At 47.3% G+C, this 26,085-nt stretch overlaps 1 protein-coding gene across 1 annotated transcript in view; it reads left to right on the top strand.

The window, feature by feature from the left end:
- The window catches only part of PLXNB1 (plexin B1), a 416,790-nt gene that overhangs the window by 191,856 nt on the left and 198,849 nt on the right, over window positions 1-26,085 (top strand). Inside the window, exon 4 of the mRNA XM_078661870.1 lies at window positions 25,199-25,381. Within this exon, the coding sequence (XP_078517996.1) occupies window positions 25,199-25,381 (183 nt within the window). The remainder of the gene's footprint in view (window positions 1-25,198; window positions 25,382-26,085) is intronic.

Here is a 26,085-nt window from a genome sequence, read left to right as displayed (position 1 = left end):
ATACTTAATTATGACCAGTTGATGTTTCTAATTGCTGCCGAAGGCGCGGAGATACTCCTCCGGGAGTCGATTCACAGCGCCATACAAACATGCAAATAAATAAATAAATAAATAAAACCATATTGGGAGTCTTGGAGACAGTTGTTAGACTCCAGAAAGTTGGATATATGCTTCTGGACTACATTCACTAGAATTTTGGCTGGTGCAGGCAAAAGGGAAATAGGCCTAAAATTCTTGGTCTCTGCTGGATCCACGTCCGCTTTCTTCAGAATCGGCAGGACAATGCCATTTTCCAGGTGGTTGGATAAGTGCCCATTATCAGAGACAAGTTCCAAATGGTAAACAACGTTTACCACAAATCTTTTTCGACCGTGTTGTTATTCCGCATACCATTACTCCGCAAGTCCGAACAACGACTTGCGGGGGTGGGGGGGTTGTTGGTTTTAAAATCCAACACCTTACCTATTGTCCACACAGACTGGAGTTGCAATAGTAAATTCCAACTCGTTGTAACGACCGCGTTGTGATTCCCTACGGGGAAAAAGACGGCGGGATAATAATATACATTCGTTCCAAATAGGGTTCAGTTGGATATTGAGCCATGTGGCCAGCAATTTAAAAAACTTAGCCGGGCATGAATGGCCGGGCGAGCTCGATTTACATTTGCTAAATTCTAACAGGGATACTTCTGGACCACACGGGCACATTTCGGACCAGATGCCAGGCAGGTCTAAAATAGGTGTTGGCGCAGACGATGACCCAGCTGAGAAGAAAGAGGAATAGATAGATTGTACTTTCTCCTGAAAGAAGACGTCACAAATGGTAACTGAAGGAGCAATGCTACGGTCGAGAGCCTTAGGTTTGAAAAAGCCTTGAGCAATCTTAAAGACTTCTTTGACTGAATTATCAGAGTACTTAATTTGGTTGGCAACGTAGGCCCTGATGGTGTTACGTTTTAGCCCATGACATTTTTTTAGATTCTTCTATAAGCGCACTTGGCCTCCTGGTTGTCAGCTTTGCGCCAAGCACGCTTCAGCTTCTTCCATGAGCTTTTCTCCAAGCGAAGTTCCATAGTGAACCTTGGGGCAGAGGGTTTTTTCCTGGCCAGTTTCATTGTTTTAAGCGGGGCTATTCTACCAAGGGCTGAAGTGACCCCGCCGTTGAAAGTAGCGGCATCACTGCTAGGGTCTCCCGTCAGCTCAAGTGGGGCACTTTGAGACCCATAGTCTCAGGAGTGATCTCCCACCAGTTTCTCCTTTCCTTGTACGTTGGTCTGGCTCTATCATTCAAGAGAATGCCAGTCAAACTTAAAGGAACTAACCCGTGGTCCAACCAGGTTAGAGGTATTGGGACCTCTACTTTCAAGGTGGGATCATTAGTAAAAATGAGATACAACGTATGGTCAGCAATGTGGGTAGGCGCGCCCACCTTTTGAACCAGATTCAAACCCTTGAGCCTGTCTGCCAGCTGAGAGCCCAAGGAACAGGTGGCATTGTCCATGTGGACATTGAAATCGCCGAGGACTATGAAATTGGCACGCCTCAACGATAAGTCTGCAATAGTGTCACATAACTCAAGCAGATGGCTAAACCTACATCCAGCAATAGATGATGCAGGGGAGGTTTTGATGCAAAAAGACAGCGCCTCAATCATCCCAGAGCGTTCAACTCTCCTGCACGAGATATCCCAGTCCTCTCTCAGGATAACAGCAAGTCCACCCCAATCTTGTTCCCAACCCGTTAATGAAGATCCGAAAACCCTCCGGTATCGGCAGCAATATGTCAGGGTTGGAGCTTTCTTTAACCAAGTTTCGGTTAAGAACATGAGGTTCCAGGTGTTCGACTCTAGCGCGAGCCAAACGTCGTCCGCATGTTTGGGGAGAGATCTGCAGTTTATCGAACTGGCACTCAAAGATCACAGCCAGTAGAGCAGCATCGTTGGTGCCTCCGGCGTCCGTTTCACTAGTGACATTTTCACTGCCACAGAAGTCGCAGTGGTTCATAGTGTCGGTTGCCGGGGATTATAAGTGGATCAGTAAGCAGCAGCAGCTCACCGCTATGGTGGAGAAGCGTCGCCCCCAAAAAAATGAGTCTTGGGGGCGCGGCCTGGGGGGTGACAGCACTGAAGGGAGTGGTCAGCACGCCCTTCACTGCGCATGATGGTTTGGCCGACAATCTAAGGCCGGCCATCCCGTCATGCGCAGTGAACCTCTCTCCAACCCCAGCTGCATTGCTGGGGCTAGAGAGAGCAGGCACAGGTTCCCAGTCTGTCCTGGACGCCAATCGAGGGCGCTCAGGCTAATCCTGAAGCTGCTCTCATGTGAGACAAGCTTCAGGATTGGCCGCAGAGAGCTGGGAGCCTGTGCCTGTCTGAGCAGTAGCTCAGTATTATGAGTATCACAGACTCATCGGTGCCATTGAGTGAGTTCTGGCACTGTTCATGGCGTCAGTGACTCCGCATTAACAGTGTTTCATAGAATCAATGACTGAGTATTAACCATTGTCGCTAGTGTTCATTTCTGAGTGTGAAGAGCGGTTCGTGGTGTCAATGGTTGAGTCTTAACAGTGGTTTGTAATATCAATGACTAAGTATTAAACCACCAGCATGCACCGCCACACCGCCATACCCCATGAGAGGACACATTTGAACCACCAGCATGTACCCCCATATCTACTCAGGACACATTTAAACCACCAGCATGTACCCCCATATCTACTCAGGACACATTTAAACCACCAGCATGTACCCCCATATCTACTCAGGACACATTTAAACCACCAGCTTGTATCCCCATATCTACTGAGAGGACACATTTAAACCACCAGCATGCACCCCCATATCTACTGAGAGGACACACTTAAACCACCAGACTGTACCCCCATATCTCTCGAGAGGACACATTTAAACCACCAGCTTGTACCCCCATATCTACTGAGAGGACACATTTAAACCACCAGCATGTACCCCCATATCTCCCGAGAGGACACATTTAAACCACCAGCATGTACCCCCATATCTACTGAGAGGGCACATTTAAACCACCAGCATGTACCCCCATATCTACTGAGAGGGCACATTTAAACCACCAGCATGCACCCCCATATCTCCCGAGAGGGCACATTTAAACCACCAGCATGTACCCCCATATCTCCCGAGAGGGCACATTTAAGCCACCAGCATGTACCCCCATATCTCCAGAGAGGACACATTTAAACCACCAGCATGTACCCCCATATCTACTAAGAGGACACATTTAAACCACCAGCTTGTACCCCCATATCTCCCGAGAGGGCACATTTAAACCACCAGCATGTACCCCCATATCTCCAGATAGGACACATTTAAACCACCAGCATGTACCCCCATATCTCCCGAGAGGACACATTTAAACCCACAGCTTGTACCCCCATATCTCCCGAGAGGGCACATTTAAACCACCAGCTTGTACCCCCATATCTCCTCAGAGGACACATTTAAACCACCAGCATGTACCCCCATATCTACTGAGAGGACACATTTAAACCACCAGCTTGTACCCCCATATCTACTGAGAGGACACATTTAAACCACCAGCATGTACCCCCATATCTACTCAGGACACATTTAAACAACCAGCATGTACCCCCATATCTACTGAGAGGACACATTTAAACCACCAGCATGCACCGCCCTATCTCCCGAGAGGGCACATTTAAACCACCAGCATGTACCCCCATATCTACCAAGAGGACACATTTAAACCACCAGCTTGTACCCCCATATCTACTGAGAGGACACATTTAAACCACCAGCATGTACCCCCATATCTCCCGAGAGGACACATTTAAACCACCAGCATGCACCCCCATATCTCCCGAGAGGGCACATTTAAACCACCAGCATGTACCCCCATATCTCCCGAGAGGGCACATTTAAACCACCAGCATGTACCCCCATATCTCCAGAGAGGACACATTTAAACCACCAGCATGTACCCCCATATCTACTAAGAGGACACATTTAAACCACCAGCTTGTACCCCCATATCTACTCAGGACACATTTAAACAACCAGCATGTACCCCCATATCTCCCGAGAGGGCACATTTAAACCACCAGCATGTACCCCCATATCGCCCGAGAGGGCACGTTTAAACCACCAGCATGTACCCCCATATCTCCCGAGAGGACACATTTAAACCACCAGCATGTATCCCCCATATCTACTGAGAGGACACATTTAAACCACCAGCTTGTACCCCCATATCTACTGAGAGGACACATTTAAACCACCAGCATGTACCCCCATATCTCCCGAGAGGACACATTTAAACCACCAGCATGCAACCCCATATCTCCCGAGAGGACACATTTAAACCACCAGCTTGTACCCCCATATCTCTCGAGAGGACACATTTAAACCACCAGCATGTACCCCCATATCTCCAGAGAGGACACATTTAAACCACCAGCATGTACCCCCATATCTACTGAGAGGACACATTTAAACCACCAGCTTGTACCCCCATATCTACCGAGAGGACACATTTAAACCACCAGCATGTACCCCCATATCTACTGAGAGGACACATTTAAACCACCAGCTTGTACCCCCATATCTACTGAGAGGACACATTTAAACCACCAGCATGTACCCCCATATCTCTAGATAGGACACATTTAAACCACCAGCATGTACCCCCATATCTCCCGAGAGGACACATTTAAACCCACAGCTTGTACCCCCATATCTCCCGAGAGGGCACATTTAAACCACCAGCATGTACCCCCATATCTCCCGAGAGGGCACATTTAAACCACCAGCATGTACCCCCATATCTCCCGAGAGGACACATTTAAACCACCAGCATGTACCCCCATATCTACTAAGAGGACACATTTAAACCACCAGCTTGTACCCCGTATCTACTCAGGACACATTTAAACAACCAGCATGTACCCCCATATCTCCCGAGAGGGCACATTTAAACCACCAGCATGTACCCCCATATCTCCCGAGAGGGCACATTTAAACCACCAGCATGTACCCACCCTATCTCTCCTGAGAGGACACATTTAAACCACCAGCATGTACCCCCATATCTACTGAGAGGACACATTTAAACCACCAGCATGTACCCCCATATCTACTGAGAGGACACATTTAAACCACCAGCTTGTACCCCCATATCTCTCGAGAGGACACATTTAAACCACCAGCATGTACCCCCATATCTCCCGAGAGGACACATTTAAACCACCAGCATGCACCCCCATATCTCCCGAGAGGACACATTTAAACCACCAGCTTGTACCCCCATATCTCTCGAGAGGACACATTTAAACCACCAGCATGTACCCCCATATCTCCCGAGAGGACACATTTAAACCACCAGCATGTACCCCCATATCTACTGAGAGGACACATTTAAACCACCAGCTTGTACCCCCATATCTACTGAGAGGACACATTTAAACCACCAGCTTGTACCCCCATATCTACTGAGAGGACACATTTAAACCACCAGCATGTACCCCCATATCTCCAGAGAGGACACATTTAAACCACCAGCATGTACCCCCATATCTACTGAGAGGACACATTTAAACCACCAGCATGCACCCCCATATCTCCCGAGAGGACACATTTAAACCACCAGCATGCACCCCCATATCTACTGAGAGGACACACTTAAACCACCAGACTGTACCCCCATATCTCTCGAGAGGACACATTTAAACCACCAGCTTGTACCCCCATATCTCCCGAGAGGGCACATTTAAACCACCAGCATGTACCCCCATATCTCCCGAGAGGGCACATTTAAACCACCAGCATGTACCCCCATATCTCCCGAGAGGACACATTTAAACCACCAGCATGTACCCCCATATCTACTAAGAGGACACATTTAAACCACCAGCTTGTACCCCGTATCTACTCAGGACACATTTAAACAACCAGCATGTACCCCCATATCTCCCGAGAGGGCACATTTAAACCACCAGCATGTACCCCCATATCTCCCGAGAGGGCACATTTAAACCACCAGCATGTACCCACCCTATCTCTCCTGAGAGGACACATTTAAACCACCAGCATGTACCCCCATATCTACTGAGAGGACACATTTAAACCACCAGCATGTACCCCCATATCTACTGAGAGGACACATTTAAACCACCAGCTTGTACCCCCATATCTCTCGAGAGGACACATTTAAACCACCAGCATGTACCCCCATATCTCCCGAGAGGACACATTTAAACCACCAGCATGCACCCCCATATCTCCCGAGAGGACACATTTAAACCACCAGCTTGTACCCCCATATCTCTCGAGAGGACACATTTAAACCACCAGCATGTACCCCCATATCTCCCGAGAGGACACATTTAAACCACCAGCATGTACCCCCATATCTACTGAGAGGACACATTTAAACCACCAGCTTGTACCCCCATATCTACTGAGAGGACACATTTAAACCACCAGCTTGTACCCCCATATCTACTGAGAGGACACATTTAAACCACCAGCATGTACCCCCATATCTCCAGAGAGGACACATTTAAACCACCAGCATGTACCCCCATATCTACTGAGAGGACACATTTAAACCACCAGCATGCACCCCCATATCTCCCGAGAGGACACATTTAAACCACCAGCATGCACCCCCATATCTACTGAGAGGACACACTTAAACCACCAGACTGTACCCCCATATCTCTCGAGAGGACACATTTAAACCACCAGCTTGTACCCCCATATCTACTGAGAGGACACATTTAAACCACCAGCATGTACCCCCATATCTCCCGAGAGGACACATTTAAACCACCAGCATGTACCCCCATATCTACTGAGAGGGCACATTTAAACCACCAGCATGTACCCCCATATCTACTGAGAGGACACATTTAAACCACCAGCATGCACCCCCATATCTCCCGAGAGGACACATTTAAACCACCAGCATGTACCCCCATATCTCCCGAGAGGGCACATTTAAGCCACCAGCATGTACCCCCATATCTCCAGAGAGGACACATTTAAACCACCAGCATGTACCCCCATATCTACTAAGAGGACACATTTAAACCACCAGCTTGTACCCCCATATCTCCCGAGAGGGCACATTTAAACCACCAGCATGTACCCCCATATCTCCAGATAGGACACATTTAAACCACCAGCATGTACCCCCATATCTCCCGAGAGGACACATTTAAACCCACAGCTTGTACCCCCATATCTCCCGAGAGGGCACATTTAAACCACCAGCTTGTACCCCCATATCTCCTCAGAGGACACATTTAAACCACCAGCATGTACCCCCATATCTACTGAGAGGACACATTTAAACCACCAGCTTGTACCCCCATATCTACTGAGAGGACACATTTAAACCACCAGCATGTACCCCCATATCTACTCAGGACACATTTAAACAACCAGCATGTACCCCCATATCTACTGAGAGGACACATTTAAACCACCAGCATGCACCGCCCTATCTCCCGAGAGGGCACATTTAAACCACCAGCATGTACCCCCATATCTACCAAGAGGACACATTTAAACCACCAGCTTGTACCCCCATATCTACTGAGAGGACACATTTAAACCACCAGCATGTACCCCCATATCTCCCGAGAGGACACATTTAAACCACCAGCATGCACCCCCATATCTCCCGAGAGGGCACATTTAAACCACCAGCATGTACCCCCATATCTCCCGAGAGGGCACATTTAAACCACCAGCATGTACCCCCATATCTCCAGAGAGGACACATTTAAACCACCAGCATGTACCCCCATATCTACTAAGAGGACACATTTAAACCACCAGCTTGTACCCCCATATCTACTCAGGACACATTTAAACAACCAGCATGTACCCCCATATCTCCCGAGAGGGCACATTTAAACCACCAGCATGTACCCCCATATCGCCCGAGAGGGCACGTTTAAACCACCAGCATGTACCCCCATATCTCCCGAGAGGACACATTTAAACCACCAGCATGTATCCCCCATATCTACTGAGAGGACACATTTAAACCACCAGCTTGTACCCCCATATCTACTGAGAGGACACATTTAAACCACCAGCATGTACCCCCATATCTCCCGAGAGGACACATTTAAACCACCAGCATGCAACCCCATATCTCCCGAGAGGACACATTTAAACCACCAGCTTGTACCCCCATATCTCTCGAGAGGACACATTTAAACCACCAGCATGTACCCCCATATCTCCAGAGAGGACACATTTAAACCACCAGCATGTACCCCCATATCTACTGAGAGGACACATTTAAACCACCAGCTTGTACCCCCATATCTACCGAGAGGACACATTTAAACCACCAGCATGTACCCCCATATCTACTGAGAGGACACATTTAAACCACCAGCTTGTACCCCCATATCTACTGAGAGGACACATTTAAACCACCAGCATGTACCCCCATATCTCTAGATAGGACACATTTAAACCACCAGCATGTACCCCCATATCTCCCGAGAGGACACATTTAAACCCACAGCTTGTACCCCCATATCTCCCGAGAGGGCACATTTAAACCACCAGCATGTACCCCCATATCTCCCGAGAGGGCACATTTAAACCACCAGCATGTACCCCCATATCTCCCGAGAGGACACATTTAAACCACCAGCATGTACCCCCATATCTACTAAGAGGACACATTTAAACCACCAGCTTGTACCCCGTATCTACTCAGGACACATTTAAACAACCAGCATGTACCCCCATATCTCCCGAGAGGGCACATTTAAACCACCAGCATGTACCCCCATATCTCCCGAGAGGGCACATTTAAACCACCAGCATGTACCCACCCTATCTCTCCTGAGAGGACACATTTAAACCACCAGCATGTACCCCCATATCTACTGAGAGGACACATTTAAACCACCAGCATGTACCCCCATATCTACTGAGAGGACACATTTAAACCACCAGCTTGTACCCCCATATCTCTCGAGAGGACACATTTAAACCACCAGCATGTACCCCCATATCTCCCGAGAGGACACATTTAAACCACCAGCATGCACCCCCATATCTCCCGAGAGGACACATTTAAACCACCAGCTTGTACCCCCATATCTCTCGAGAGGACACATTTAAACCACCAGCATGTACCCCCATATCTCCCGAGAGGACACATTTAAACCACCAGCATGTACCCCCATATCTACTGAGAGGACACATTTAAACCACCAGCTTGTACCCCCATATCTACTGAGAGGACACATTTAAACCACCAGCTTGTACCCCCATATCTACTGAGAGGACACATTTAAACCACCAGCATGTACCCCCATATCTCCAGAGAGGACACATTTAAACCACCAGCATGTACCCCCATATCTCCCGAGAGGACACATTTAAACCACCAGCATGTACCCCCATATCTACTGAGAGGACACATTTAAACCACCAGCATGTACCCCCATATCTACTGAGAGGACACATTTAAACCACCAGCTTGTACCCCCATATCTACTGAGAGGACACATTTAAACCACCAGCATGTACCCCCATATCTCCAGAGAGGACACATTTAAACCACCAGCATGTACCCCCATATCTCCCGAGAGGACACATTTAAACCCACAGCTTGTACCCCCATATCTCCAGAGAGGACATATTTAAACCACCAGCATGTACCCCCATATCTCCCGAGAGGACACATTTAAACCCACAGCTTGTACCCCCATATCTCCAGAGAGGACACATTCAAACCACCAGCTTGTAACTCCATATCTACTGAGAGGACACATTTAAACCACCAGCATGTACCCCCATATCTCCCGAGAGGACACATTTAAACCACCAGCATGTACCCCCATATCTCCCGAGAGGACACATTTAAACCACCAGCATGTACCCCCATATCTACTGAGAGCACACATTTAAACCACCAGCATGTACCCCCATATCTCCCGAGAGGACACATTTAAACCACCAGCATGTACCCCCATATCTCCCGAGAGGACAGATTTAAACCACCAGCATGTACCCCCATATCTCCTGAGAGGACACATTTAAACCACCAGCATTGCATTGTGGGAGGATCTGGTGTCCATGTTTATTTAGCTATTTACAGTCTGTTTTTTCTCTGGTGATGCAGATATCCTTCCAGGAACCGAAGGACATTCTAGAAACCAGCAGCCCTGGGGTATTAAGAGCCAACGTGTAGGGAGAAATCCATGCACTTTCTTATTCACCCCCTGGCTAATGTACGCCTTCCCACCTCAGGTACTTACATCAAACCTCCAGCCATGTCCCTTCCTGCCTAGGTTCTTATTTCCTTCTGTAAAATGGTCTATGGCCACTTCTGCGCTTCCTGTTGAGTAATGCTGCGCAGAAACCTGAACAAAGGATGCTTGGAAGGCAAGGTTATACCATCGATTGAATAAATTATGTTTTTTTTGTTAGTGGTTTGTTCTCACAAGGTCAGAATTTCTAGGGGAAAAGCACTAAATGCAATGAGAAAAAATTGAATTTTAGTGAAAGAAGAATAATGCAATTGTTGGGTTGGCTTGTCCTCTGCTTGGCTCTGAAGGGAGTGTGCTGTCCTTTGTTAGAGTGCTTGGCTCTGAAGGGAGTGTGCCGTCCTTTGTTAGAGTGCTTGGCTCTGAAGGGAGTGTGCTGTCCTTTGTTAGAGTGCTTGGCTCTGAAGGGAGTGTGCTGTCCTTTGTTAGAGTGCTTGGCTCTGAAGGGAGTGTGCTGTCCTTTGTTAGAGTGCTTGGCTCTGAAGGGAGTGTGCTGTCTTTTGTTATAGTGCTTGCCTCTGAAGGGCGTGTGCTGTCCTTTGTTAGAGTGCTTGGCTCTGAGGGGAGTGTGCTGTCCTTTGTGAGAGTGCTTGACTCTGAAGGGAGTGTGCTGTCCTTTGTTAGAGTGCTTGACTCTGAAGGGAGTGTGCTGTCCTTTGTTAGAGTGCTTGGCTCTGAAGGGAGTGTGCTGTCCTTTGTTAGAGTGCTTGGCTCTGAAGGGAGTGTGCTGTCCTTTGTTAGAGTGCTTGACTCTGAAGGGAGTGTGCTGTCCTTTGTTAGAGTGCTTGACTCTGAAGGGAGTGTGCTGTCCTTTGTTAGAGTGCTTGGCTCTGAAGGGAGTGTGCTGTCCTTTGTTAGAGTGCTTGGCTCTGAAGGGAGTGTGCTGTCCTTTGTTAGAGTGCTTGGCTCTGAAGGGAGTGTGCTGTCCTTTGTTAGAGTGCTTGGCTCTGAAGGGAGTGTGCTGTCCTTTGTTAGAGTGCTTGGCTCTGAAGGGAGTGTGCTGTCCTTTGTTAGAGTGCTTGGCTCTGAAGGGAGTGTGCTGTCCTTTGTTAGAGTGCTTGGCTCTGAAGGGAGTGTGCTGTCCTTTGTGAGAGTGCTTGGCTCTGAAGGGAGTGTGCTGTCCTTTGTTAGAGTGCTTGGCTCTGAAGGGAGTGTGCTGTCCTTTGTTAGAGTGCTAGAACAGGCACAGTATGTCTCTGCAGATCTGTGATTGTGGCCTCTGTGAACACTACATCACTGATGTACATGGGGGCTCCTGTGAAAGTGATTCAGACCCCATAGCATGGCTCTGAAGCCAGGAGGGGCTCCCAAAGTGCACCCCTTCTTTTGAGAGTGACTACTGTCCTCTGACCTGCCTCAAAGTGCCTGGTAGAGAGACAAGCACTTACCTTAGTGGAAGAGACAGGCCCTTGTATTGTCGCCTACAGGGGCGAGATGCCTGCTTGTTTTTCATGTTGGAAGGTATCCTTTCTCCTAGTTTCTCTCAACCATGTCCCTTGCTTCATCCGTATGGAACATGCGTGTAGAATGCATGTGGACTGTGCTTGCATGCGGTAGAGTGAACGTGAAATGTATATGTTCTGCTTTGCTGTATGGGCACAGAAATCCATCTGGCATTGCATCTTGTTGATGGTTGCCCAAGGTGGATGTAAGAAATTGGGTTTTTGATTGATGAGGGGGGGGTGAAACCCTCCCTTTTAAGCTACAACCACAATCCTTGTTTGGGTGGACCGCAAAAGTCACTAAATTAACATGTGTTTAACTCTCTGGAGCTTGTCACAAAAGCTTTCCAGCTTAAATTAGAGGCACAGTGTTAAGTTTGCATGCAACACCCAAACTGTAATAAAGTGAAAACACAAAACAAGAGGTATGTTGCACCAATAAAGGGAAATAGAGTAGAATGTAATAAATAAAAGAATACCAACATTAATCAAATCCAATTAGTAGAACTTGAAATATGCAATATTAAAGGTATAGCTAAAAATATCACCAAAAAGCAGAAAGCGCTAACTGTGGGTAACTGGTCACCCTAGACTTGGAAAAACTCTCAAGCTCAGGCCAGCCACAATGGACAGCAGGCCATCTACAGGGACCAGGTTAGACCCTCTGGAGATGTTGCCTCCTCCAGTGCACAGAGTCCAGAGCTGTAGGATTTTGCATAAGGAGCTCAACTGATGCCGGCCAATGGTCCAAGACTTGGTGAACAGGAACTCACTCCAGCACAGGCAGCACGGTTCAGGCAGAGTCAGGCAGGGTCAGGCAGGGTCAGGCAGGGTCAGGCAGGGTCAGGCAGGGTCAGGCAGGGTCAGGCAGGGTCAGGCAGGGTCAGATGTAGGGTCAGATGCAGCAGGTCAGCTGGGTAGTTGCAGGGAGGCTTCTGGAGCGTGTTGTGTCTCTGTAGCTCAGAGCAGGAGGTCTGCCAACTGAACCTTCGACTCAATTCACCAAAATGCCAGAGGTAGCGGAAGTTTCAAGAAAATAATAGAATGCCCTCCTTTTTCATCAGTTACTTTTGAGTATGCTCGTTTGGCAAAATTGTTGCGTTCAGACTTACCTGTGCCAAGCCCCAACTGCACTTTTTTAAATAGATCGAAAACAAATGGATGATGTGTCTCGTTCCAAGCACATGTCACACAGCAAAGACTGTTGAAAAGTCCAACAATATTTCATTTAATTCATGCTTTATTCAACCATAATTAATTCTCCAAGTTCATCACATCTTTCTTCCATCTTTATGAGAGCTTTAGAAATCCCATACAAAAGCTAGAGAACATCACACGCCCTTTGACCTTTACCTTGTCTCACATAAACATGCTTACACATACACACAAGGTCACATAAACACACTCTTCTGCAAGCAAGCATACAACAGACAGTAAACCCCTTCCCTGTGGGGGTAATTCCCCCACGGTGCAAAGGGGCGGGGGCGGGGGGGTGAGCGCGGCGCCGCTGTGCTCGTGACGAGACCAGCTCGTCATGAGTCCCAGTGGAGCTGTGCTCATGACGAGGTGGTCTCGTCGCAACCCCGCCCACTGATTAATTCGCCCGCACAGGCAGGGAATTAATCGCGCGTGGGCGGAGCGGCACCGTTATGACGAGACCAGCTCGTCATGAGCACAGCTCAACTGTGACCCATGACGGCCTGGTCTCGTCATGAGCACCGAAGAGGTTATTAAAAGCATGTTATGCTTACCTTATCTACCAGAAAGGGTCATATTCCAGCTAATTGTCCTCCATTTTTATTGCACCAATAGTGAACAATATTACTCACTGTTTGTGTGATAAACAATTTAACAGAAATCCAGGAAAGTGGGACTCCAACCCATGTCAATGGACGAGCTTCCTCTGTGCTCTAGGCGCTGGTTTTGCCACCTGTGAACTCAGGGGTCGCTAAGGCAGTGTCAGGGGTTGCAAGAAGCCATCCAGGGGTCACAGTTGCGACCCCTGTCGACCCCTAAATAATGTCCATGATGGGAAATCGTTTTAGCCCCAATATATGGCAACTGTTATAACACTGGATGCATGCCCAACTTTTGGAAAGGACGTATTTTGATTCACTGGTGAAAAAGGGAGACGGATCAGGGCGAAGCAATTCTAGGCCAATCGCACTCCTCGATTCAAGGGGCACGATTTGTGCAAGAAGTATCTTCGATCATTTGCAAGACGGACCTATGGAAATGGAATAATTCCTCAGAACAATGGGGCTTTAGATCTAAATGCTCTGTACTGGATAACATTGCATTTGCACAAACATTATTCAATACATATGTACATTTTAAATCACAGATAATTGTTATTGTTTTTATCGACTTCCTGCAGCTTTTAATAGAGTTGATAGGCCACTTTTATGGAGAAAAAACTCCTAGCAGGTTTTATTCTCTCTGCCCTGCAAATCCGAGACAGGCCTTTCTTAGAACCAGGTCTTACCAGGACATTATTTGCTTTGGCAGTTGCAAGATTCATAAGATTGGCCTATAGCTTAACTCATGCAGCTGAGGGGTCGCTTACTGAAATATTAAAGCCTGAATGTGTATTCACTCCAAACAAGTTTGCTTTCTTTACATTAAATTTGCAATAACAAAATAGATTGCAGATTATCTTATCTGGATGCTGGTCTCCTGGTCAGATGCGACTATATTTAGAAGAAGCCGTCCCCGGCTACGCTTTGCTCTAAATTTGGAGCACCGTAGTGGCTGGAAAAATATGTATCTTTTACCAACAAAGTAACCTGTGGTAAGTATCAGATTATCTGTCCGTGTCCTTTGATCTTAGAAGGACAAGACTTGTATTGGGGTTGGATAACCTTCCGCTTGGGCTGAGCAGGGAAGAGACCCTTTCAAATGTCAACTTTGCAATAGTGGGGAAACAGCATTTAAATCATGTGTCCTTTTGGCACTTGCTGAACTCGGAAGTGGTTTTTAACGCCCTTTTATTATAGATTTAACTTCATCACTGTGGACACAGCTCTGCATTTTCTATCGTCTACTTCTAATTAATATGTGTTTTAATTTATTTAAATTTTTTAAGAGTTTTTTTTAAAGATATTTTAACAGGGAGATGCTATGAATTTTGTAATTTGATTCAGTATAATTTTTTCTTTTATTTTAAATACAATCTCTATTGAGGTCTAAATCAATCTTGAATAAACTTGAAATGGATTTTTCAGGTTGGAAAGGTTTATGGTTAATGCGATTATTTCAGATACTTGTGGGTATAATCCAGTAGTCTTGATAAGTGCACTGGGGAAATACTGAAGTGTTTTTATAGTACTAATAGGTCCAAGTCTCTGACAGAAAGCACTGTGAAAGTCCAAGTCATTAGTTTAAAAAATGTATTACACGCGGTATAAGATTCGGGGCACACAGTTTAAATACGCTGCCTCGAAAAGATTGTATTTAAATATTTACAGTGCTTTCAGATTTTATGTTTTCAGCAATACAGTGTGAAAACCGTTATAAAGTTTAACTAAAAGGACAAATTCTTTCAGTTAAAGCAGTGCTTTAATTGAGCCTGTGGTTGTCGGTGCATGACACCTGCGCTTAATTATCAACACCGGCATTTATGACCATTGCCACATGGTGGCGCTCTCTGCATAATTTAGAAATAGGCCAAACAGCAGTTGATTTTTAATTCATTTTACATTAAAAAAACATTAATACCTTTTCCCAAGCAATTCTTATAGCTTTGGGGCCCCCAACAGTCTGAATTGTCACCCTTGTAGGAGTGTGATGGTTAGTAGTTGTTTTGGTACCGTTATTGCCGGCGCTACCAGTTAGCAGTGAATTGTCGGTGAAAGTCCAGATGGGGACAGTGGTCTCTTCCTGCAGCGTAGGATCAGGAGGATTAGTCGATACCACTGAAGCCCTGATTCAAGTTGTGTTGGCCTTAGTCATCTCTCGCATCGACTACGCCAACTTGTTCTACGTGGGCATCCCGGCATACCAACTTAAACGTCTGCAACTAGTGCAAAATCCAGCAGCCAGACTGATTTTGCATCAGCCCAAATGGCACCATGTTACGCCAATAACCGCTTAACCGCAGCGGCGATTCCGCTGCGGTGCAGTGGTTTGGCGGAGTGGGTGGGGCCGTGTTGGCCATCGGACGTGCGCAGCACTACGAAGGTAGTGCGCATGACGGCCGTTGGCTGACAGAAGCACGCAAGGAGTTTATGGTCAGACTTCACTGGCTTCCAGTAGCCAAACGATGTACATTTAAGCTGGGGTGCATCCTTTTAAGGCTCTTCGTGGCAACAGTCCAGCATTCATATCCTCCCGGATTCAGCGCTATGTTCCTGTCCTTGACCTTGGGTCTTCCCATTTGAATTTGTTGGTCCTCCAAACGGAATAAATACAGGGGACTAAGATTTGTGGTCCTGGCTACCAAATTCTGGAATTCTTTTCCTTTGGAGATTCGTTCTCGGACTTCCTTTGCTCCATTTATGAAACAGTTAAAGACCTGGCTGTTCCGACAAGCATATGACTAAATTCTGTGCTGCAGCAGCTTCTCCTGGACCTCAGCGCCATGAAACCACTTGGTGTACGTGCGCTATATAAGAACCTTTAACATAGCATAACATACCAGTGGTAATGGATGGTGCCAGCTGGGCTGGTCTCCTGACAAGGGCCCTGGCACTTATGTTTTTTTTGTTGTTGCGAATTAAGCTCTGGGTTAAAGCCTATTTCGTACAGATTTACAATTTTTTCAAGTAGCAGGGACCCTGGAGGGAGGGTTTAATTCTTCTTTAACTGCCCCTCCCTACTCTTCTTGACACCCTTCGTCTCCCCTTTCATCCGTTCAGGAATGGTTGTCTTTTTAACTAAATAGTGTAGGAACTGTTCTGATCAAATGTATAGCACGCAGGAACATCGTTCCCCCCTTCCCCTGCTCACCTCGACCTCTGGTTCCATGGCACAGGCGCTGGACTGTTTTAATCTCTCTCTTTGTGGGAGGAAATGCTAAACCACGACATCAGTTGAGCGGCGCATGGCTGGGCGCGGGGGTCTCCAGTGTGGTGCGTTGCGGGCTGATTTCAGACCAGCTCCTGCCAGGAATCCTCATGCCCGCTGCAATGGCCGCTGAGCGTGCCCGGCGGTGCCCATGCGCACTGCAGGAAGAGCGGGAACGCAGGCCTGATGCGCCGTCCTTTTTTTTTTTTTTTTTCGAAATTCTTTATTGTATATAAAAAAATATATATTTACATACATGGACAAGGCTTATACATGAGTGGAAGAAGAAAGAAGAAAGTAGGCGAAGGAGGAAAAAGGAGGAAGGAAGAGGGGGGGAGGGCGGGGGGGAGCGGTAGTCCGTATTCTTGAGATTACTCGCTAGTCCGTTATTCCATAGTTCGTATTCCGTCGTTTTGATGTTCCATGACATTTGTACGTCTCTGTGATCGCTCATCTTATGCCCCGCGCCCGGGCCCGGGGGGAACAGTAGAGAGAGATAGATATAGATATAGTAGGAGATGTGCACGGTGTTCCGTTATCACAAAGGTTTCAGCATACGCCTTCAGTTGTATCTTGTTCACGCCTATGGTGGCTTGTGTGATGAAAGGTAATGGTCTAAGGACCCCCACATGGTCGACTGCTTGTGCGTTTTCGGTGAGTGTTTTGCTGTGATGTTGTCCGCCCCCCTTAGGAACGTGACCCAGTTGAGCCATGCCTGTGGTGCCGCCTTTGATGTGTCCTTCCAGTTAGTTAGGACTATTTTGACTGCGGCTGTTAGCAGAAGATCAATGAGGTCACGATCCTCTGTATTTGTTATTGCCTCGGATGTGAAACCTAGGGCCAGGCTTGTGAGGTCTATTTGTATGTCTATGCCTGTGATCTCGTGGATAAGTATTCTGATCTTCCCCCAGAAGTCCTTTATTTTTGGGCATTTTAGTAGGAGGTGTTCTAAGTCTCCCCTCTCTTTATCGCAGTTCCAGCATACGTCGCTGTCTCTAATGCCTAGGGTGGCTAGTCGGGCTGGTGTCCAGTATGCCTTGTGTACCAGCCAGAATTTCGTTTGGTTCAGTGTGGCCGTTACCTTTTTCCTAGTCGTGGATCTCCATAGCTCGGCTTTCACGTTCTCACTTAGTGCTTGCCCTGCTGCTTCCCCCCAGAAGTTTATGACCTTGTCATTACGTTTGGTGTTTTTGGGGCACAGGACCTTATAGAGGTGTGCTACCTGGTGTCCTAGTGTGTTCAGGCTAGTAGCGAGCTGTACTATCGATGGTGTCTGGGTGTTGAGGTTTGCCTTCCTTATCGCGACTTTTATCTTCAGGAAGTTGTATAGTTCTATGCTGTTTAGGCTGTATTCCCCCTTTAGGGTGTCGAACGTTACGTCAGCGCCCTTGTTCTTAAAGTCCTTGGCTATGGATATCCCTTGGCTATACCAGTCGTGCATGTCTAGGACCTTACCCCTGTATTTTAGGGTGGGGTTATGCCAGATGGATTCAAAGGGCCCCCCTCTGATGCTAGTGTTTAGAAGTTTGTCAACTTTCAGGAGAGCTCGTTTTGTGTTTCTGAGGACTGGATTGTCTTTGATCGCTGGGTGTTTGGTGGCCGTGAGGAGAGTGATGGGTTTCATGCCTTTTAGCAACCCTTGTTCGAGTGTTAGCCACGCTGGGGTGTAGTCCTGTCTTGGGTCTAGCCAATGCAGTCCCTGTCTGGCTATGCACGCTTCGTGGAAGCGTTTGAAGTTTGTTATGTTTAGTCCCCCCTGTTCTTTTGATAATCTGAGTTTTTGCATGCTTATTCTGGCCTTCTTCCCTCTCCATAAGAAATCGTTCAGTATCTTGTCTACCTTTTTGTGGAAGTCGTCTGTGTTGGTTAGTGGTAGCATGGTTAGCATATAGTTCACCATTGGTGTGAGCATCATTTTTATTGTTTCTACCCTTCCCCACCATGTTGTGAATTTGGGGGACCACCCGTCTACTTTGTCCTTGATCCTCTGGATTGTTGCTTGCTCGTTATGTTCTAGTGTCGTTCTCAGGTCCCTCTCAAAGAGGATGCCTAGATACTTAATAGGTTTTGTTTGCCACGCTAGGCCTGACGTTCCTAGTACTGTGCTTGTTGTGTGGATGTTTAGAGGTTTGCACTCTTTGTCCTTGTTAAGTTTGTACCCTGAGACCTGGGTGTACCTCTCGATTGTGTCTGTCAGTGCCTTGATGGATCTTTCTGGGTCTTCTGTCATTATTAAATCATCATCCGCATATGCTGCTAGCTTGAATGTTTCCCCTCCTATCGGCACCCCTGCTATGTCATCGTTCGTTCTTATCATTGTTAGGAGCGGTTCTATTGCCAGTAGGAAGAGGCCAGGTGAGAGTGGACAGCCTTGTCGTGTTCCTCTGCCCAGGTTTAGTATGTTTGAGGTGCCGCCGTTCACTACCACCCGCGCCTTGGGGCTGTTGTATAACGCCATCACCATCCTCCTGTAGTTAGGTCCTAGGCCGAATTTCCCCAAGCATCGATCTAAAAAGGGCCATGAGACTCTGTCAAACGCTTTTTCGGCGTCTAGGGCTATCATTACGGCAGCTTTGCTACTCCGGGCCGAGTGGTTAATTATATGGCATAGTAGTCTGGTGTTGTCGTGGGACATGCAGTTTTTGAGGTATCCTACCTGGGAGTTGTGTATGAGCTTAGGTAGGTAAGCGTTAAGTCTGTTGGCCAGTATCTTCGCGTATATCTTGCAGTCTACATTTATGAGTGAGATCGGCCTAAAGTTCTTCGCCTCTGTCATGTCTTTCCCTTCCTTTGGTATGACTATTATGTTTGCCTCAGCCATTGATGGGGTCATGCGTCCTTTGTGGACGCACTCCTCAAATACCTGTTTCAATGTGGGTTGGAGCGTGGTAAGGTATTGTTTGTAAAACCCTGCTGAAAAACCGTCTGGCCCCGGTGCTTTGTTTTCCTTGAGGCTGGCCGTAGCTTTCCTTATCTCTTCTTCCGTTACTGTTAGCTCTAGAGTGTCTCGTTCACGTTCTGTTAGTGTGGGTGTGGATATGTTTTTAAGGAGTTCATCGCCCCCGTCCTCTTTTAGCGCGTCATCTCTTGTGTATAGGCCCTCATAGAAGTCCCTGAAGACCTCCAAGATGTCCTTGTTGGCTGTCTGGGCCTTGTTGTGTTTGTCTTTGATTGCCCCTATTGTGTGCTGCTTTTGTTTCCCTTTTAGATAGGTTGCTAGGTTTTTCCCCGCTTTGTTCGCAGTGCATAAGTTAACCGATTTGTATTTGTTGATCCAGGTCCCTGCTCTTTCGCTTAGTATTCTGTTGAGCTCGTACTTCCGTTTTGTTAGGTTTGTGAGTGTGTTGTTGTCTTTTAGTATAGCGATGTGGCTGTTCTCTAGTGTTTTAATCTCTTTCTCTAGGTCGGCTATTCTTTTGTTCCTTGCTTTGTTCATTTTGCCCTTGATTGACATTACCGTCCCCCGTATGGTAGCTTTTAGAGCATCCCATAGTACCTCTCTGGGTGTCTCTGGTGTATCGTTGATTGTCAGGTACTCTTTGATCGCTGTCTCTATCTCTGCCTTCGCTGATGTGTGTTGAAGGAGGCCGTCGTCGAATCGCCACCTGCGGGTTGGCTTTTCGTTGTGTCTGCCCGATAGGGATAGACTTATGTGTGCATGATCTGATATTGTTCTGGGTCCTATTTCTGTGTGGTCTATGAGGTGGGTGTGTGTTTCTGACATTAGTATATAGTCTATTCGACTGTAGGAGTTGTGAGGGTTGGAGTAGAATGTATATTCTCTGGCGTCTGGGTTGCTTAGGCGCCATGGGTCCTTAATTCTCAGTTTGGAGCACAGGTTTTTAAGGATGTTAGGGCTAGTTGCTGGGTAGCGTTTACTGGGGTGTTTGTCAATCGCTGGGTCGAGAACTTGATTCATGTCTCCGGCGACGATCAACAGGTCGTCCAGTGGTAGGGTGTGTAGCTGCGCTCCTATCCCCTCCCAAAATTGTTTATCCTCACTGTTGGGGCCGTATATGTTCGCGATATGGTAGGTCTCTCCTGCTCTCTTGAGACTGGTCACCAGTGTTCTGCCCTGGGTGTCTGCTTGGTAGCTCGTAAGTGATAGGTTCGAGTTTTTGCTGATTATTGTTACTACCCCGTTCTTTTTGTTCTGAGCTGGAGATCCCACCACCTCCCCTATCCAGTTGGCTCTCAATCGCGGGATGTCTGCCTCTTCTAGTCTCGTCTCTTGGAGCACGTAAATGTCGCTTTTAAGTTTCTTTAGGTGTTCGAGCACTTTCCTTCTTTTCACCGGGCTATTTAGCCCCTTGACATTTAGGGAGACTATTTTGATATCTGACACTATGCTATTCTGGCTGTTGTATGTCATTAATGCCGCTTCGTGTTCGCTGTACTGGTGGATTTCCTTTGGGCACTTTTGCCCTCAGTGCCATGTGCCTGTTCATGTCTTCGTGCTTGCCTTTGCTCCTACTCGATGCGAGTGTGATGAAGGAGAAGTAAAAGATGCAAAAGTTGCAGAGAAAGGAAAGATAGTCAGAAAGCCCATGTATAGAACCTCCCCCCCCTTTTCCCCCCCGCCCCACTCCCCCACTCCCGCCTTCCCGCCCCCCTCCCTCCCTTACTTGCTAAGTGGGTGTGCGACGACAATGTTTTTCGAATGCCCAGAGGATCTAAAACGATACCTGCAAGGTCCACCAGTGGAGGACATGGAGGAAAACAAAAGCCGAGGAGCAGCAAAGAGGAGCGCGTCGCCGCTGAGCGAACAGTCGGAGTAAAAGGCACACGTGGAACACCAGCAAAGGAACACAGAACAGCGTATCTACCTCAACACACAATGTCCAAACTCAAGGAAATGCCCCGGCAAGAGAGAGACTGGAGGTCGCGTAAGCGACCCGGGCAAAGAGACACACCAACAGCCAAAGAAGGAACCAACTCTACCTCAGGGATGATGCGAGCAGAGGAACTTTGTCGTCGCACACCCACTGATGCGCCGTCCTTATCCATGAAGAAGAAGCGTGATGTGTTGTTTGGACAACACTAAAAGCGCGGGGTGTGCCATGGAAAATGCTCAACGCAATCACAGCATTATATAGCGATACGTGGGCCCAGGTGAAGCTTGGAGACGGCTCACGGCTGCAGCGTGACCTCAAAAATGAACATCAATAATGGCTGAAACAAGGGGGCGTGCTGGCATCGAGTCTATTTAATTTGTATTTGGCCGACAATATCAGCTATTAGACCAAAGTAGGGAGCCCTCCACCCACATCGACTGTCTGCAATATGCAGATTATATAGCAGTTCTGAGACAAACTCCAAACGGTCTGCAAAGATAATATGATTAATATTATATATAATATTATATCATTAATAGTAACATTAATTCACTTACCTTCTCGGGGCGTGCCGTCCTCCTCCCGCAGGTGTCTCCCAGGATGCTCCCGATGCAGGAAACCTATGTGCAAAAACAAACGACCTCTGACACCATAAATTAAGCAGACATTTATCTTCCCATGCGATTTTTTAATTAACGTTGGAATATGTGCATGTATACTTTTCTCATTTTTCTTATTCAATTTGCAAAACAACCGTACCCATCATAGGGCAAGCTAGACCCAAACTTTATTCTCTTCTCAATATGTACAGTTAAACATTGAAAAAACCTTTTTGTTTCCAAGGAACAATGTGTCCGACAATTCTATACAGTGAAACAACTTAAATGTGTGGTGCTTTGTACATCCACAAACGTGCGTTAAACTCAAATTCTTCAGAGGTACGTATACAAAAATGAACTTTGCGCCCAAAAACAGTCCTATTAACTTCTAGACAGGGGCAAGGGCAAGTTGCTATACTCTACTGTCCTCAAGCTTTTATTGCTTTTCTCGCCAGGGGAGAGGTCCGGAAAGTTTCTCAGAACACGAGAATAGACCCTAGGTTAGGGGCTGGTTTTAGTGCAATTTTGGGACCTGATTTCAGCTCGGTACAACCGGGAACCTCTCTCAAAGGGGGCCAACGCGTTTCGACCTTCTATGTGGCACTTCTTTTAATGAAGGTCTTCGTCAGGGAAGATAGATGTTCAGAACGGGACTTGTGTACCTACGTGAATTTAAAAACAAATGCTGACATAAATATCAGTGTTTTTGAAAAGATATTTATTCTCATGGACAAACTTGTCTCGGATGGCTGGGAACCAAACACATACCATAATGCTTTCTGTGGGGACATGTGGGGTCCAAAGGTGGAATCCTTATGCTTTTTAACTGTGGCGTGTGCTGTGAGGGGGAAAGAGGAAAGGAGGGCGGGCGTATTAGCGTCAAATTGCTACGGCGTATGGAGGAATATATGTCTTTACCATGAATACAAATACTCCGCATGGCATTACCACGCGAATTTTACTTCGCAAGTGGCTTTACCACGCAGGTTTTTAGTACGCAGGTTCTAACATCGCATTTAAAAAACGTTACGTTCAGCAGCTCTTATTTCCATCCACCATGGAAATATGCGTGAAAAAACGTCTACCAAAACTAAAAAAGGACTACAATTTTGACCTACACTGCCACGTCTTTGGTGCGGCTCTTTTCTTTTACTTTTTAATGACACTGTAGTGCGTTTTTTTAATGTATGTAGCCTGCTCGTTTTTTGTTTTTTTTTAATGGGGGGGAGACCCCCCCAACCCCCCCCCCCAAAGTCACGCAGAACTTACAAGCAGGACGACCAAAAGGAATACCACTTGCGTGGTAAAGACGGTCGTGGAAGGCACCCGCGTTGAAGAGACGTTTGCGGGGTAAGTGGATCGTTGATAACGTCATGCGTGGAAAAGACTTCGTTGTAAATGATGTTTCCCCGTATGGAGTGGCCATCATAATAAATTTGTGAGGTGACATTTCTTGTGTTGGAACCTGCAAAGGACGTTGTGTTGCCTACTTTGGAGCGTGTTAATGCCAATAGTGCATGTGAGGTGTCAGCAATGTGGCATGGATACCGGGGGTGGAAGGGGTAGAAGAGGCAGAGTCCCAATTCTGATGCATGCATCTTTTCCTGAATACAGCTGTCGCCACGTCTTAATCATCCATGACGTATTGCTTGACCCTTCGATGGTGGTTGGTGGAGTGCGGTACAAACATGCAGATTCTCCACGTTTTTGGGAACATACGTCGTTTCCTCGTTTTCCTTCGCGGTTTATTGTTACCCAACTCAATATTACTTATTTTATTGACCTCAGATCAATGTTTGGGAAGTTACCTACATTTCTAGATTATGTCTGTTGTCAGGGCTTTAAATGGGCCGGTACTGTCCGGTACGGAGTGCCGGCACTTTTTTATTTTGAGATGAAGAGTACCAGCTCTTCTCAAGAGAAATTTAATACTTCTAATTGGAGAGTGCCGGCACTTAAGTTCTCAGACACAAGCAGATACTCTAGTACAGAGTGCCGGCACTTCTCAGACACAAGCAGATACTCTAGTACAGAGTGCCGGCACTTCTCAGACACAAGCAGATACTCTAGTACAGAGTGCCGGCACTTCTCAGACACAAGCAGATACTCTAGTACAGAGTGCCGGCACTTCTCAGACACAAGCAGATACTCTAGTACAGAGTGCCGGCACTTCTCAGACACAAGCAGATACTCTAGTACAGAGTGACGGCACTTCTCAGACACAAGCAGATACTCTAGTAGAGAGTGCCGGCACTTCTCAGACACAAGCAGATACTCTAGTACAGAGTGCCGGCACTTCTCAGACACAAGCAGATACTCTAGTACAGAGTGCCGGCACTTCTCAGACACAAGCAGATACTCTAGTACAGAGTGCCGGCACTTCTCAGACACAAGCAGATACTCTAGTACAGAGTGCCGGCACTTCTCAGACACAAGCAGATACTCTAGTACAGAGTGCCGGCACTTCTCAGACACAAGCAGATACTCTAGTACAGAGTGCCGGCACTTCTCAGACACAAGCAGATACTCTAGTACAGAGTGCCGGCACTTCTCAGACACAAGCAGATACTCTAGTACAGAGTGCCGGCACTTCTCAGACACAAGCAGATACTCTAGTAGAGAGTGCCGGCACTTCTCAGACACAAGCAGATACTCTAGTACAGAGTGCCAGCACTTCTATTTTCCCATTTCAAGCATTGTCTATTGTGGTCTTAAGGAATTGTGATTGAAACGCTGCTTTATGGAATATTTGTAGATCCGCTTGCAATATTAACATCTTTTTCTATTGTACCAATATTTTGATATACTTTATACAATATTCACTCACTCATTCAACAGAAGGTCTGTTTATGTTTACTTGTACCTGTCACTCCCTGGGAGAGTGATGCAGTTCACGCCTGTGCTGTCTCTGGCGAGGCCGGTGATAGGCCGGTCTGAGTCCCCGCTGCCCCTGTGTTGCACCGGTTATCCCTGGATTTTGACCCCACACTAACCAGCCTTGCTTCTCTCTCCCCCTCCAGGACACGCTGGACACCTACCCCTGCGGCTCCGACCACACCCCAAGCCCGATGGCCCGGCGCATCGCCCTGGAGGCACCCGCCATTTTGGAGCGCCCAGACACCCGCTTGACGGCTGTAGCTGTGCACGTGGAGCACGAGCACACCATCGCGTTCCTAGGGGACACCCGTGGACGTCTGCATAAGGTACGTGTGCTGACCTTTGCATAAGGTAGGTGCGCTGACCTCTGCATAATGTACGTGCGCTGACCTCTGCATAATGTACGTGCGCTGACCTCTGCATAAGGTGCGTGCGCTGACCTCTGCATAAGGTGCGTGCGCTGACCTGTGCATAAGGTACGTGTGCTGACCTGTGCATAAGGTACGTGTGCTGACCTCTGCATAATGTACGTGTGCTGACCTCTGCATAATGTACGTGTGCTGACCTGTGCATAATGTACGTGTGCTGACCTGTGCATAATGTACGTGTGCTGACCTGTGCATAAGGTACGTGCGCTGACCGCATAATGTCCGTGCGCTGACCTCCGCATAATGTACGTGCGCTGACCTCTGCATAAGGTACGTGTGCTGACCTGTGCATAAGGTATGTGTGCTGACCTCTGCATAATGTACGTGTGCTGACCTGTGCATAAGGTACGCGCGCTGACCTCTGCATAAGGTACATGCGCTGACCTCTGCATAAGGTACATGCGCTGACCTCTGCATAAGGTACGCGCGCTGTCCTGTGCTGTGGCGGAAGTCACCTGCTCTTCTTAGAGCTGCGGGATACGTGTGCAAACATATGGTTAGATGCATTGTAGGTTATTCGTATAGCGCTCATGCCTCCAAATGGTGCTTCAAAGCGCTTGGTCTCTCTTGATTATATCAATATGTGCTTAGAGAGGTTTGTC

The sequence above is a fragment of the Lissotriton helveticus genome, chromosome 9, assembly GCF_964261635.1.
Source record: "Lissotriton helveticus chromosome 9, aLisHel1.1, whole genome shotgun sequence".
NCBI lineage: Eukaryota > Metazoa > Chordata > Amphibia > Caudata > Salamandridae > Lissotriton > Lissotriton helveticus.
Note: the sequence above shows the minus strand (reverse complement) of the source record. Positions and strands in the feature narration are given on the sequence as shown.